At 39.2% G+C, this 16,521-nt stretch overlaps 2 protein-coding genes and 1 long non-coding RNA gene across 3 annotated transcripts; 2 read left to right on the top strand and 1 right to left on the bottom strand.

Annotated features, from left to right (window-relative positions):
• Positions 1 to 32: 32 nt before the first annotated feature.
• Positions 33 to 3,454, bottom strand: LOC108902361 (butyrophilin subfamily 1 member A1). Its single transcript, XM_018704217.2, has 6 exons — positions 3,281 to 3,454; positions 2,678 to 2,800; positions 1,999 to 2,340; positions 1,527 to 1,805; positions 1,332 to 1,439; positions 33 to 1,196 (listed from the first exon to the last, which is right to left on the bottom strand). Exons 2-6 carry the CDS (start codon positions 2,781 to 2,783, stop codon positions 481 to 483), a joined length of 1,551 nt encoding a protein of 516 aa, XP_018559733.1. The 5' UTR covers positions 2,784 to 2,800; positions 3,281 to 3,454; the 3' UTR covers positions 33 to 480.
• Positions 3,455 to 4,422: 968 nt separating this feature from the next.
• On the top strand, positions 4,423 to 6,506 carry LOC108902354 (Fc receptor-like protein 5). Its single transcript, XM_051068546.1, has 6 exons — positions 4,423 to 4,540; positions 4,781 to 4,837; positions 5,347 to 5,610; positions 5,724 to 5,969; positions 6,155 to 6,343; positions 6,499 to 6,506. Exons 1-6 carry the CDS (start codon positions 4,510 to 4,512, stop codon positions 6,504 to 6,506), a joined length of 795 nt encoding a protein of 264 aa, XP_050924503.1. The 5' UTR covers positions 4,423 to 4,509.
• A 315-nt stretch (positions 6,507 to 6,821) lies between these two features.
• Positions 6,822 to 8,726, top strand: LOC127140538 (uncharacterized). The gene is made up of 4 exons (XR_007811027.1): positions 6,822 to 6,890; positions 7,007 to 7,087; positions 7,841 to 7,915; positions 8,264 to 8,726. It is a non-coding gene; the product is annotated as an uncharacterized LOC127140538 (long non-coding RNA).
• The last annotated feature ends 7,795 nt before the right edge of the window (positions 8,727 to 16,521 follow it).

Genomic DNA, 16,521 nt, shown 5'->3' with positions numbered 1-16,521 from the left:
GAAAGACAAATGATGTTCATCAAAACATTACAAAGCATAAAAAAACACGTTTATTAATTATAAAAAGACACAATAAGTATTTCAGTATTTCTCAACAATAAAACATCAGGAACTGTGAGTACAAAAAGTGTTGTTTGGATATTTTCATTATGATTTATTTTCCTGTGGATTTGGGAGTGTTGGAGGAAACTGCTGATCTGTTGATGAGGCTCAGTATTTTTTACTTTTTCAGCGTTGAGCTGATCTGACCACCAGAGGGCGGTGTTTACTCTAATCTGACAGAAACAGGACAATGAAATAAATCAGGTCATAGAATAACATCAGGGTCAAAATCTATTTAAAAATGAATTCACAACAAATGTTACAGCACAATATGTTCTAGGTGGTTACAAACTGAGATCAGACAAAGGTCACTGTGATCACAGAGACTGCTTAACTCATAAAACTGTGGATCTAAACTGAATAAACCAGATTCTGATTTTAACTGGAGATCTGTTGGACTGGAGGATCATTGGTTGATGGATCATTTCCTTCCTCTTCTCTCTCTGACTGTTTTAACTGCTCTGACTGTTTTAACTGCTCTGACTGTTTTAACTGCTCTGACTGCTCTGACTCTGACTGAAGTTTCCTCTGAACCTCATCTCTCTGTCTCTCTATCTCTTTCAGGTGTTTAGTCATTTTCTCCTTGTCCATCTCCAGTTTTCCCTTCCTCTCTGTCATTTTAATGATCATCTCCTCTGTTCTCTCCAGTAGTTTCTCTGTGTTCTTGAACAGTTGCTCATATTCTGTCTTTGTCCTCTCCAGATCCTCTTTGTAATTTTCACGCTTCTGCATTTTTTTCTCTTTGTCTGTTTTTGGTGTTTCCTTCAGCTTCTTCTTGATATTCTCTATCTGTATCTTCACCTCCTGCTGTAGAGAGATGAGTTTCTCTCTCCGGTGCTTCAGATCCTTCTTCTGCTCTGTCAGTGTTGAAATCACCTGTTCCAAATGTTTCAGGTCTTCCTCTCTCCCCTCTAACGCCTCATTAAGTTTTGCCTTTGTCGTGTCCAGATACTTCATTTTCTCTCTTTCTGTCATGAGCTGATCTCTGGCTCCATGTTCCTCCATCAGAAGCTGAAGTTCTGTGTTGTAGTCCAGTGTTGTCATCCTGGCCTTTCTTTCTCCTAATTCAGTTTCATCCTGATGCTCTTTGGTTTCTGTGTGAATACAGGAGTATCAGAGTGTGTTTAAATGAAGCTGTTGTTTCAAGATTTTAAAGTCTATCAGTCCATCAGAGTAACCAGGTTACTGACTTGACATTTAGGAAAAACTACAACATATTTGTGACTTACTGCTGATTTTCCAAGCAACAAAGAAAACTGTAAGAACACATGAGAAGCAAACAACCAGGTTGACAGCAATACGAACTGGAGAACTCGATGAAACCATGAAGAAATCATCTGAAATAATAAAACAACAAAATACCAGTTACGTAACATGAAACTGACAGAGTGATCACATCATTATATCATCGACCATTTAAATACCTTTTATATGTATGTGTGTCTCTGTGGTCTGGTTGGTTTTGTTCTGTTGGACTCTACAGGTGAAGCTGTTGCTGTGTCTCTTCTCCACAGTCACTCTGCTGCTGACAGTATAGAGGTCATCAGGACCTCTGACTGTCTCTGTAGGTCCAGCAGAGAGGAGGTTTCCCTCACCGTCCAGCCACAACACCTCAGGCTCTGGATACCAGCCTTTAGACTCACACTCTAACACCACTGCATTGCTGAGTGTGGAAATCTCCACATCAGGTGAGGACACAGCACCTGACAGAGCAGAAATGTTAAACACTGTTGCAACTGCAATTACAGAACATTTGATTCAGGTGGTCAGAGCAAGTCAAGATCAGCTGATGGAACAATGCCCACCAGCCTCAGTGTCTCTCATTACTGTAAAGTGCATTTAAACCTCTCCTGGATGATTATAGTGTTTTCTCCAAACAATGGATGAATGTCTTACCTACAACAACCTCAAATGCAGACTCTGCTCCAAACTTGGGAACAAGGCATTTATATGTTCCTGCATCAGAGATTTTCACATTGGAGAGTTTCAGAGAAATGTCTCCAGTCTTCAGTTTGTTGGACGACAGTGATGTTCTCCCCGTGTACAATGAATTCTGATCAAGCAGAAGCTCCACACCGTCTCGCCTCAGATGGACAAATCTTGGGTTCAGATCAGATCTCGCCCACTCCACAGTCAGGCCAGTAACATCAGCAGGAGGCTCCAGGTGACACGGTAAAATAATATCACCACCAATGATTCCCACGATTGGCTGAGGTGGCCCGATCATCTCAGACTGACCTAAAGGGAAAAAGTCCATCAAGTTCTGTGTTTTCCTACTTACAGAGTTCTTTATAGAGCTCAATACATCACTAGGACAACAATAGCATATTTTCTGTAAGAGTACAGTATGTAACTGACTATGTCACTTTTTTCTGGTGGAAACATGGGCTGTAAAATGAATAAGAAGTCAACTTGCCATTGAATAGTGTGTTTTTACAGTCATCTGTCCTCACACAGCCGTTATGTTACAGAATGATGTTTTAATCATGTATCCAAACTGTGGTCGTGACCTTTTACCTTTACATTTAAAGGCTTTTACCATTTTGTTAGTGTATCTGTTGTGTGTGCAGTTTACCTCCACAAAGGTGTGTTAGGAGAAGAAGAACAGCATGATGCAAAACCAAGACACTGAAGTCCCTGAGCTGAGCGCTTAAGAGGAATCTGTCCCACTTCTGAGTCATCCTGAAGCTCTGAAACTCTAAAGCATGAGACACAAATTAAATCTAAAACATCTCTTTAACCACTTTACAGTGAAGCCCACTGATGTGATTTCATTTTGTATTACAAAATTGAATACGGTTCAAACAGGAGGAAAGGAGCACATAGATTTTCAAGAGATTGAATATCAGCAAAAACAAGGTAAAAACTTCACAGGCTTCTATTTATGTTCAGTTTCTTTCTTTGTATGTGCATTGTGGCCCAGTTTAACTGTATTCATTGTACAGTCATTCGTTAATTAGTGTTTCTGTAATCACTTTTTTAATATGCTGGTTTTCTCTGCTGAAATATGCCAATAGCACCTGACTGGCACTACAGAAGCAACAGATATGTCTGAAAAAGACTGGCAGAGAAGACTGTAGTTTGACTTAAAAAGAGAAAAAGAAACAGACTATAAATAATTACAATAATGGCACGTTTAAAAGAATGTCAAAGGGTTTTATGTAAAAATCCTACGTACCTGTGTGTGTGTGTGTTTGTGTGTCGTCTCATCCTAAGGAAAGTAAGGTGGAGGATCAAAGTCCAGAATAATACAGTCCACAATAAAACTGCCCTCTGTTAATAGATAACATGTTGGTTTAATTATTCCTTTACATCAAGCTCCACTGAATGTGTGTGGAGCTGTTGTACTGACACAGATTTTTTGTTTTTAGCTGATGTAAATATGAAACCGAATGTCTAAAATAATACAAGGTCATATCTCTGTACAAAAAACATAAAGTCAAGTCATACTCAGTCTCAGTGTTTGCAGACTGTCTTATCAAGTCATTCCAAGCAACTTCCAATCACATCACAGTGACTGATATCAGAGGTCAGTGGTCCAGTATACTGAGAACGAATGAGGGTGTGTCCTTGCCCTGTACTTTCGCTTTCTTTCAGTGTTTTTATTTATGACCTGTTTTACTGAGTTGTAACTGAACTTTGGACCTGCTGTGAAGTAGGTGTCTGGCAGTTGTATTTAATACCATAGTAACACATAAAACAGCAGGCAGGTGGAACAAGGACAAAAGAAACTGGTGAATAACAGTCGTTGTCTTTGTCTCAGTGGCTAATTGGTTAAAATAAATACTTGTATATTGGGTGTAATGAGGCTGGTTTACTGCAGGGGGCAGAGTGGGACTGAGTGAGTGAGTGAGTGAACGTTTGACCTGGTTTTAAGGTTAGAATTAGGTTAAGGTTAGGGCTGGGGGTCAAGAAATGCATAGTGTCAACAAAGGTCCTCACATTTGTACAAAGATGAGTATGTGTGTGTGTGTCTGTATGTATATATTTTTTTATTTTTTTGGAAAACATCCTAAAATTGTCAACAGGCACAATAACATCATATCAGATAGATTAACACAATTGAAAGGAGAGTATCTACCAATGACAGTTACAATGAGTTACTATTAGTATTATCTATTTGTATGTTGTTTTTTTCTGTTTCACCTTTTTCACTTCTCTGGTCATCAGTTACCTCCAGCACTCTTGTTTGCCAGCTCTGAACTAAAGTCCCCTGGCGCCACCTGGTGACACTGCACATGTATATATTTCTATTGTTTTCTATTACATATCTAAATTCAGAGCAGCTCTACTGTATCTGTCAGAAACCTCAGACCTGCTGCAGCCTCGGTCACACAGGAAAAGGAGGTTCTTACCTCTTATATCTGTCATTCAGTCTGATACTCAGTCAGTCAGCAGTGAAACAACATGGAGGTCACAGCTCTCTGCTTCAGACTGAGTGAGTACTGGTGTATTAAACTGAGTATGGAGCTGAATAATTTCCTTCAAGTGCTAATTGAAGTTAACCACTCAAAATGCATTGATGTACTTGATGCACAGTTATATGATAGTTCTCTCTGGGAGTTGGCAGATAAGTTAATATCATATGGAGTAAACTGCTGACTGACAAACATGAGTAGCCAGTGTTACAGACATTTTGATGATTCTGATATCCAGCTTTCTTTCTTTGTCTCTCCAGTGAACGTGTTGCTGCTGCTCGTTGTACAACTTCACCTCAGTTATTCTCTGAAAGCTGGTAAGTAGCCGCAGAAAGAAAGAAAGACTGGTGTATTTAGAAATGACTACTCTTTTTCAAAAATTAAGGCAGGCTAATGTAACTATTTGATATAAGAGTGATACGTTTGTGGCCTAACGTAGATGGAGATGCACTTAAACTCAAGTTTCTGGGATTTTTGATTTGGGCAATTGAAAATTGCAAGTCAGCTCTGTCTGAGAATATGGATAACAGTGGCCTTCATGCAGTCATCCACTGAATGTGGATTTGAAATCTCTCCCTTCTTCAGGATGAGCAAGAGGCTCAGCAGTTGCCATTTTGACAGTGATGATGACGTCATCACTGCTGTCCACCATTTTCTCAGACAGAGCTGACTTGCAATTTTCAATAACCTGAAACAGAAGTAACGCAAATGTCTTTAACTTTTTTAACTCTCTGCATCATCACTTAAAATGTTTAATTGTTGAATGTAACCAGAGCTGTTCTATGTCCCCTTAATACATCGCAATGTTCTGACTCTCTGTTCTCAGACGCGGCCTTTCCTCAGGTTGTTCCAAACAGACAACAGCACTTTGAATATGAGCCCATTACTGTCAGCTGTGAGGGACTGGAGGGACTGACTGGGTGGAGAGTGATGAGGAAGACCAAGGGAGTCAGTACAATTTGTTCCTCTACCTGGGAGACATCAACAGGACCCTGTCAAATTAAAACTGCATACCCAACAGACAGTGGAGAATACTGGTGTGAAATGGGGGGTGTGAAGAGAAGCAACTCTGTCAGCATCACTGTCACTGGTTTGCAAATAGTAAAACACTACTTGTCACACATTTGTTTGTTATAATACAATATGTTTTCAATGCAAAACAAACTCTTACTACAAATTATATTTCAAACCCTTGTTGTTCAGACGGTCCTGTGATCCTGGAGAGTCCTGTTCTCCCTGTGATGGAGGGAGATAATGTGACTCTGCGCTGTAGAAAGAAGCAGACGTCCTTCACCCTCACAGCTGGATTCTATAAAGATGAATGGTTCCTGGGGAGCAGCTCTACAGGAGAACTGACCATCTACAGTGTGTCCAGGTCTGATGAAGGACTGTACAGGTGCAGCATCTCTGGATCTGGAGAGTCAGCAGAGAGCTGGCTGACTGTCAGAGGTGAGACACACTGATGTTTTAGGTCTGATGATATCTTAAGATTTACATTTCAGAGGAACATTGTATGTTTACTGAGACAGGGACACGGTCATTGAATAAAGCTTCATTGCATTATATTACATCTAAAAACAAGCATTTTACAGCACCAGGATCATGTCTCATGCAGCACATTATTTTTCTGGCAGCTTATAAAGATCCTCAGCCTTCCCCTGATCATCCCCTTCATCATCCCTCTCATGAACCTCCTCATCACCCACCTCAAAATCCCCCCCAGTTCTATCTGCTGCTCGGACTTGGTGTCAGTGTTTTGTTGGTGGCTCTGCTGCTGTCGGTCGGACTGCTTCAATGTAGGAAACATCAAATGACCATCAGAGGTACAGAGAATGAGCCATTTAAACTACTGACACAACTGTGTATTATCAATGTAAATATATTGCAGTGCTCTCAGAAAGCATTCAGATCACTTCACTTTGACATTGATCTGTACCCATGTGCAAGTTTATGTGCACGTAATTATTACGGATCTTAGAGGAGTAGTACTAAGTAAAAAGAGCATCGTAACCAATCACACGTTCAAGGCATAAAAAATCAATTATAATTGTCAATATAATCATTTTGTCATAATCGATATAATCTTTTTTTTTTCAGCTGGGATCCATGAAACAAAGACATTTTTTTCTTAAATGGACATCATTTTAAAACTAGGTTTCAAGTTTCAAGCTGTTAAATCAGTCCATGGTCTTGAGAACAAGTGTAAATTTATATAGAGGAGTAGAAAGAGATTGTGAGCATGTGAGTTTATCCTGTGCTATTTCTGTAAATACTTAACTTATTTAACTGATCTGTAATGTGCAGGGGCCAGTGTAACTGAACCAAGCCAGGAAACATACGCTGTCATCACAAAACCCAGGAAAGAGAAAGGTAGTTTACACTTGACACTGGGAAAGCAACATGTAACACCTTTCACTCAGTTGAAGCTTGCAGCAGCAGTTGGGATCTGAGTGGAATATATTCATTATGAGTTCATTATGTTTCAGTGTCTGTAGATTCCAGAGTAGCTGAACCAAGTGAGGCAACATATGCTGTCGTCAAGATAGCAAGACCCAAGGAGAAAAAAGGTAATTCACACTTTGACACAGAGACAGAGAATGCATGCAAACATAAAAAAACAAGTAAATGAAAAATATATCACTCAGCATTAAAGCTGAGGTTTGCAGCAGTGCTTATGAAGTAATGTAGTCTTGGTGTCACAACCAGAAAATGAAACACTGAATTACTCAGCTGATATTTATAAAGAGCTAGGTCAGACTGTGTCTGTTTGAGAAGCTGCAGGCGCTGGTGATAATTTGAGCTGCACAGTACTCTAGACCGCCTTACAGCCTCATTAGTTGTGGGGTAAGTGAGGGGGTGGACAGTATGTTATAAATAACAATGGGGCAGGTCACAAGACTCATGTAATTGTGGTAAATTCTGACGCTTACTTTCTCACGCATACATTTTGTTCTCGACGCACCTGCATCTCCATAAATAAAACAGGAGACTACAGCTCTTTAATTATGAAAGAAATAAGAACAGAGTTGATTCACTTTTTTAAAGAATTTATAGTATTCCCTTACTTAACTGTACAGTCAGTCACTGGATTACAAATGTTTAATCAAATATAAATGCGGGTATCATCTGCATAATAATGACTTAAAAACATAATCAAAGCTTAAGGCTGTTTAATATAAGAATAAATGGGTAAATAATTGAGCCCTGTGGTACCCCGCTGATGTAACCAGCCAGTATTGGAGTGGTTGTTCATTCATGTATTTAATGTATGTATGTGTCTCGGGTTCTCCATAATTGTTCTCTGTAATTGTCTTTGTCAGATGAGGAGAAACCGTTGGTTGTTTACCACACCTTAAGCCTGGCTGACACTTAACTATTACATCCAGCATGAAGAGGTAATACCACTGAGCTGTTCTTTCTTGTTTTGCAAGCAACACTTGACCTTTTCATGTCCATAGCAATGTCATTAAGAACACTGTTGTCATGGTGGAGTTTACCTTTTAGAATTAATGGATATTTTATGGACTGGTTCTGGAATTTTTAGATGCACAAAATATCAATTGGGGAACTTTTATGTCAATAAATAAATACATTCATTATTTCCTTTTCAGACTTGTATTATTATCAGTATGGAGAATCATTTGAAGCAACATTTAGATTTTCACTGGGGGAAAATAAACAAATCCTTCCCCATTCATTTTGTTACGGTGCAATCAAGAAACTTTGTGTTGTGTGTTGCACAGGTTACTGAGAGCAGAGACACCTGACTGAAGGACGGATGAGAAACTATTTAAAGTTATACAACCACACATGCAGCTGTTACCACGATGCAGGAGCCTTTAATTAACATGGACCGTCAAACTTCAATCAAACTATTGTGATTTGTAACATTGTATGTATTAAGAGCTCTTAAGAGCAGCAGTTGAGGAGCTGTCTGGGTTAATGACAAAACATAATAACACATTTCTTTGCTTATAAGAAATGTAGTGACAAACCTTTAAAGATGTTGCAGGTTATGTGCATTCATAAAGAATGCACGTAAAGAAGGCACATAACAAACAATGTGCAGCTTGTTATGAAGGGGAAATGATCTAAACAGACATGATTTGTCATCATCATCCTTCAAATGAGAGCGAGACCTTCAGTTCACCTCACAGCATCAGTGTCTGTTAAAGTAGAGCAGTGAAACCACTCAGTTCTGTCTGTTCACACACGCTGTTTAAAATAAAAGAGCTGCTGCTTCTTTTAAATACTCTCACTGTGGTCTCTGTGGCCTCATGTGACAAAGGTTTATGTGATATTGACCATCAACCTAATGTCAGACTATGAGTAAGAAATGAGCCATATTGTCAACACTTGTTGACATGTGTTGTTTAAAAAAGAAGAGGAAATACATGTTTCCCATGTGAATGTGTGAAGGAGGGGAAGAAATATGACAATTTAAAACTGATTTTAAAAATCCACTTAATATTAGGAAATGCTGCATTTCTGCATTGTATAAAAATATATAAAATAAAATACAATATAGTATACAAAATAAACAAATAAATGAATAAATAAATAAGACTGCTGCTTGTTTTGACAAAAAAAAAAGTTTTTTAAATATTTAGATCAGACTTGAAAATGGATCACCAGATTTCTTTTTTTCTCTGTAGACTTTCATTTAATTCATAACACAGAGAGACAAGAAAATAAAATTCACCATAACAACTGCCTGATATCAAAGATCAGTTTTGGGCCAATACATTGAGAATATACATGTGTGGGTGTGTCTTTGTACCACATAATATTCTGACAGACAATAAAATGTCCTGATGGTGGTTGGAGGTGCCTGTCTACCTAGTTAGTTGTCACAAAAGTGATTCAAAATGAAAGGTGCTTCAAATGTATATTTTTATAGTTATTTGTTTTCTGTCTTTAGCACTCCTGTCTGCATGCTCTAAAATAAGGTTCTCTGGCGCCACCTGGTGACATTGTACTTTGTATAATCTAAATTCAGAGCAGCTCTACTGTATCTGTCAGAAACCTCAGACCTGCTGCAGCCTCGTTCACCAGAAGAGACACAGGAAGAGGAGGTTCTTACCTCTTATATCTGTCATTCAGTCTGATGCTCAGTCAGTCAGCAGTGAAACAACATGGAGGTCACAGCTCTCTGCCTCAGACTGAGTGAGTACTGAGTCTGTCTGTATCTAAAATATATTCAGTCAGTCACTGTGAAATATGAGTGAGATTTATTAGCATCTTGGGTTCCAGTGTAAACTGATATTAATTATCCAGAACACACTGATATACTTTGTGTGTATTCTCTCTGGAGGAGAAAATACTACACGTTTACCTGCTGATACATCTGATCTACAGCCATTTCTCTGTCTTTGCAGTGATGAGTGTGCTGCTGCTGTTGGTTACACAAGTCAAGTTCATTTGTTCTGGCAAATCAGGTAAGTAACATTTAGAGAATCTGACTCTTTGTGTTGTGATGTTGCTGCACCTTTAGGCAAACTTTTCTTAACATGTATCTAATTTTCTGACTCTCTGTTCTCAGACGCAGCCTTTCCTCAGGTTGTTCCAAACAGACAACAGCACTTTGAATATGAGCCCATTACTGTCAGCTGTGAGGGACTGGAGGGACTGACTGGGTGGAGAGTGATGAAGAAGATCAGGGGAGTCAGTGCTATATGTTCCTCTACCTGGGAGACATCAATAGGACCCTGTCAAATTAAAGCTGCATACCCAACAGACAGTGGGGAATACTGGTGTGAAATGGGGGGTGTGAAGAGAAGCAACTCTGTCAATATCACTGTCACTGGTATGTAAATAGTAAAACACTAACTCTGCAGCATATTTTCAGCATAAAACAATTCTTACAACAAATTATGTTTCAAACCCTTGTTGTTCAGATGGTCCTGTGATCCTGGAGAGTCCTGTTCTCCCTGTGATGGAGGGAGATGATGTGACTCTGCGCTGCAGAAAGAAGCAGACGTCCTTCACCCTCACAGCTGACTTCTATAAAGATGGTTTGTTTCTGGGGAGCAGCTCTACAGGAGAACTGATCATCCACAGTGTGTCCAGGTCTGATGAAGGACTGTACAGGTGCAGCATCTCTGGATCTGGAGAATCAGCAGAGAGCAGACTGACTGTCAGAGGTGAGACACACTGATATCAAAATATGATGCTTTGTAGTTTACAAAAATATTTTATTTATAACTCGTAAAAAAGTCTATGATGAGTATAGAATCAGCCACAACAGCTGATTGGTGTATGGTTTAGGTATTTAAATGTGTTTTACAGCATTAGGATCATGTCTCATTCAACACCTTCCGTTTTCTTTCTAGCAGTTGATGAAGACCCTCAGCCTTCCCCTCAGCTGTATCTGCTGCGCTGCACTGGTGTCAGTGTTTTGCTGGTGGTTTTGTTGATATTGGTGGGACTGCTTCAGTGTGACAATAAGATATTCATCAGACTTAGAGAGAACAAATTGTGACAGTTACAACAAAGCACAACTTAGTTCTACCTGTGTTACAAAACATGTAGCATACAGTCGATGGTAGCGAGCGCTGAAGCTGTTTTTTTAAGCTAGTAATTCAGCTGAGGTTTGCAGCAGTGCCTATGAAGCAGTGTAGTCTTGGTGTCACAACCATAAGATGGTGAGAACCACTGTATTACTCAGCTGATATTTATAAAGAGCCAGGTTAGACTGTGTCTGTTTGAGAAGCTGCAGGTGCTGGTGATAATTTAAGCTTCTTGTTTAGCATCTCAGACAAAAACCACATGAGATACCCACAGATGGAAACAGGTAGATGAGCCCCACAGTTCAGCATGCAGCAGCTCATGGGTTAACAACCACCACCAAAATACGACTTGTTAATTAGATGTATTCTTATCAGGACACAAGTACTCTAAACCACCTTATAGCTTCATGATGAATTTGATCTCGATGCACCTGTATTACAGTAAATAACACTGGAGGAGACTAAATGTCTCTGGTCAAACTGTAAACTGATGGAGTAGAAAATCAAACTTTTGTCTCTAATATGAATCTCCTGTAGTTTTTTTTTTTTTTATAGCAAATGACGATTTCATGACACTGTTTCATTTAAGAAACAATTTCAGAAAAAAAGCAAAAAAATACTGTTCATCACTAGAACTCAACCAAGCTAATTTAATGTGTTATAGTTTTTACTGTAGAATGAAGTTTTTATCATCATTTCTAACCCATGTGTTGAGGAGTTGTCTGGGAGCAGTGAAACCACTCTGTTCTGTCTGTTCACATACGCTGTTTAAAATAAAAGAGCTGCTGCTGCTTTTAAATACTCTCACTGTGGTCTCATGTGTGACAAAAGCTACGTGATATTGACCATCGACTTAATGTCAGACCTCCCATGTGAAGGAGGGGAAGCAGTATGACAATTAAAAACTGATAAAAAAAAAAAAAAAATCCACTTAATATTAGGGAATGCTGTATTTCTTCACTGTATGAAAATAAAATACAATCAAAACAATTTTTGGTGCAGAAGAAGAAAATAATGTGAACTTTCTGACTGTTTTATGTATTACTGTTTATAATGTGTTTGTGTTTTGTGCAGTTTGTTACAGCTGAGTTTTCTGTATTTCAAAGGGTCATTCAGGTTATTGGAAATGAGTTTGAGCTCTGAATGTGATTGTTTATGACAATGGTTCAGGCTGTACACTTGTCACTTGTGTAAAGATTATTCAATAAAAAAAATATGTTACACAATAAGACACTGGTGTAATTATATAATGTTTGTGTTGTAAATAGTAATAATTTAATACAGATGTCTTTAGGCCTATTCAGACTGGGGTAGTGGAGCATTTCAGCCTCTTGTGGCCAAAATGTGTATTACAAAAAACATGAAATGAAATGAAATATGATGGTGGTTGGAGGTGCTTGTCGACCTAGTAAGTCACTACAAAAGTGATTCAAAATGAACAGTGCTTAAAATGTACATTTTAATATTTATTTGCTTTCTGTTCACCAGAGTTACGTCTTTAGCACTGCTGTCTGCGAGCTCCAAAATGAGGTTCTCTGGCGCCACCTGGTGACATTGTACTGTGTTGTATTATCTAAATTCAGAGTCGTTCTACTTTATCCATCCAAAGCCTCAGGCCTGCTGCTGCCTCAATCACCAGAAGAGACACAGGAAGAGGAAGTTCTTACCTGTCATATATCACATTCAGTCTGATGCTCAGTCAGTCAGCAGCACAGCGACATGGAGGGTTCAGCTTCCGGCATCCGACTGTGTGAGTACTGAGTCCGTATCTATAAAGAAACTGAGGAAATGTTTAGGTTCAAATTTTAAATTACTATCAGATATCTGAACTTCTCTATGATAAACTCTGCACAGCTGCCATCTGCTAAACAGTCATCAGATTATTTTTTGCACATTCTTACACACTCCTCTTCCTTTGTCTCTGCAGTGATGAACATGTGGCTGTTGCTACATCACCACGGTTATTCTCAGAAAGCTGGTAAGTGGCAGTTGGAGTATTTTTGTTGTATCGATATGTGGAGTCCCTCCATTTCTAAACCTAAACCTGGTTAAACAGAGCCATTAAACTCTGTAACTGCTGTGATAATGATATATGTTATAGGACCGAAAAGCAGCAAGACCTAAAAACCTGTAGGTCTTGATAACCGATCAGTATAATTATTTTCCCTGGTTCTCTGTATTATTTTAAATTTGTTTAAGTAAATAAATCTAACTCCTTGTTCTTTGTTCTGGTTGCAGTTTTTCCTCGTGTGACTCCAAACAGACAGCAGCACTTTCAATACGATTCGGTCTCTTTTACCTGTGATGGGTTCGATGGCTCAGCTGAGTGGAGAGTGTTGAGGAAGCTCATGGGAGTCGTTGCAATCTGTGCCTCTTCCTGGGAGACGTTGGCAGGACCCTGCACCGTAAAACCTGCCTTAACCAGAGACAGTGGAGGATACTGGTGTGAAGCTGCAGGAGGAAGGAGAAGCAGCACTGTCAACATCACTGTCACTGGTACATTTGTTGTCTTGAATGTCTTTTGTATCTATATATTCCCAACACAGTCATGTATGCACTGAATTTCCCCTTCATCACACGATAGATAACTTACACTGTCAGTGGTTTTAGTGTTGCAACTGATCAGTGTATTTTCCACTGAAAATGGCAAAATAATAATCCATATTAATAACACAATATATTCATTTAATAAGTGTATTGTTAAACCAGCTGGTCCTGTGATCCTGGAGAGTCCTGTTCATCCTGTGATGGAGGGAGATGATGTGACCCTGAGCTGCAGAAGCAGAGAACCTTCCTCTGACCTCCAGGCTTATTTCTATAAAGACGGCTTTTTCATCAGCAGCAGCTCTACAGGGAACATCACCATCAGCAACATCTCCACGTCTGATAAAGGACTGTACAAGTGCAGGATCTCTAGAGCTGGAGAATCAGCAGAGAGCTGGCTGACTGTCGGAGGTAATTTTGAGAAAGTGAACTCATCGTATGTGTGTGAGTGCTTCCAAACTCTAAGGTAAACCACAATTTGTGCCTGTCTATCTAGTGAATGTGAATTGTCTGACATTGTCCAGGTGCTGTGATCCTGGAGAGTCCTGCCCTCCCTGTGATGGAAGGAGACACTGTCACCCTGCACTGTAGAGACAAGGACACTCCCTCAAACTACATAGCTGAGTTCTACAAAGATGGCTCTCCGATCATGACCGGATATACAGGACGTATGACCATACACAATGTTTCCAGGGCTGATGAAGGACTCTACAAGTGCAGCATGTACCAAGTTGGAGAATCACTGGAAAGCTGGTTGGCTGTCAGAGGTGAGACTCGGCAGTGATCTGGTCTATATACAGTCACTAATGTGTTTGATGGTGTCTGTAGCACCATGAATGCACGTTATGAATGAATGAATATGAATATAGTGCTGCAGTCAGGATGTGTGTATGGGTCAAACATGAGATTCAACTTAGAGCAGGTGTATTTTTTAACTTTCGATGGCATCAGATATCTGCTCCCTCTGACATACATCAGCAGCTACAAATCGTCTTGTTATCCAAACTCATATCATCTTTTCAGCATTTGAGGAGGACCCACATCCGTCCAGTGACTGTTCTCCTCACGGCTTCATGGTGCTAAGGATTGTTGGTACCATTTTACTGATGGCTCTGGGCTTGGTGGTGGGACTACTTCACTGCAGGAAACCCAGGTAATAATCGAGAAACCACTTGGTTAAATTAGCGACCATCTCGTAGTAGAATGTGTTGGCGGCTGTTTGGTAGATTTCAGAAACATGAACAGAATTTGATACGATGGATGACTGAAGCTGTGTTTTTTTTGTTGGACTATCACCACTGTATTTTGGTGTTTCGTAGATGGCTCAACCTCTCCTCCCTCTGTCCATCCATCCTGTCCTCGACATGGAACACCACTCCTTCACAGTATTAATATTTCATCATCATACTTATGTTTCTTGACAAACCTTTTTCTTCTGAGAACCTATGGAGCAAACAATTAAAAAGTAAGTAAAGAATCCAGTCTGGTATCACTGAATAATGCATGAATAACACCCCAATTTCCTGGAGTCATTTTGTTTGTTATGTTTTGTGTGTCTTTTGCATTTTGTTAGTCAGATGAAAATGTCCAGGCAAATGACTGACCAGAAACATCACAAATTAATTGTTGTGTGTGTGTGCATTTTAATGTAGTAACTTTTTAATTAACTTGTACAATTGAAGGCTTTTTCTCTAATATTCTAACTGAAATATTTCATTCTGTTAATGCAGAGTCAAAGCTTGTGTGAAACCAGCTGTTGGATTGTTGTATATATTGTACAGTAGTTTTGTGTATATTGTGTACGTATAAGGAAAGAAAACTTGTAGAAATTCCTCACTGTAAATATGAGAAACAGCGAATGCAGTTTGTGCACATTTGTGAAGACAGATAACACTTCATTTATAAGAGTTACAGCGTACAAACTGGAAATAACCTGGGCTGGAAGGCATTTTTAAAAATGGACAGGTGTGGTTATCAGCAGCAGCAGCAGCCCTCTGCATAATCATCAGCCTTCAGCAGTGTTTTTTTTTTTTTTTTTTTACAAGGTGTCAGTTTGTGTGTGACAGTTAAACCACTATGTTCTAACTGTTTATGCTGTTTATTAGAACAGAGCTCCTGCAGCTTTTAAATACATCCACTGTGGTCGGCTACTGATGTAAAACACTCACCAAACTGAGGTTCCACACACTGATGCTGTGTGACATATGATTAATATAATCACCACAGAGCATTAATGTCATAGAAGCTGCTGTCTTGCATCACAGGGTACGGGGATTTAAATGTCTTGCTTCACAGCGTAGTTGTATTTTTTGGTTGTCTCACCACTTACCAGCAACAGTGAGCCATTTATGTTCTGGTCTCATTAAACAGAAACATAACATTATAATACAGTATAACATAGACACAGCATAAACTTTATTATTCTCTCTGGTAATATTATTATTTATTCCTTTATTGTAAAATGATCTTAACCCTTAATAAGTCAAGCTGTCATGAAATGAAATCATGAGCACTTTGATAATCAGAGTGAAAAGACTCATTTAAAAATGATGATTATTAATCTGTCAAGGAAATGATCTCATGTACTGTGGTGAGGCCAGCGAGGCAGCTCACTGCTGCCCCCAAAAGGGCTAAAGTTAACTGGGGTCATGCTCAATATTTTACTGTATTTATTTGATGTGGACATAATTTTATGATCACAAGTTCCTTCTCAGAGTCAGAACAATATTAATTCTTTAAAAGAACCTGAAGGGTTCATCAGCAAACATGAGGAGTCATTTCCATTATGGTCTCTATTTAATTATTGGAAACAGTGGAGAGAACTGGTGTGAGGCTGCAGGAGAAGCAGTCAACGTCTCTGCAACTGGTGTGTTTATTGTCTTGAATATCTTCTGTATCGTTATGTCCAGGTAAAAACACCAATTAAAGCAGTTTCATGTTAAAATTCT

The sequence above is a fragment of the Lates calcarifer genome, unplaced genomic scaffold (genome assembly GCF_001640805.2).
Source record: "Lates calcarifer isolate ASB-BC8 unplaced genomic scaffold, TLL_Latcal_v3 _unitig_4816_quiver_743, whole genome shotgun sequence".
Taxonomy (NCBI): Eukaryota; Metazoa; Chordata; class Actinopteri; family Centropomidae; genus Lates; species Lates calcarifer.
Note: the sequence above shows the minus strand (reverse complement) of the source record. Positions and strands in the feature narration are given on the sequence as shown.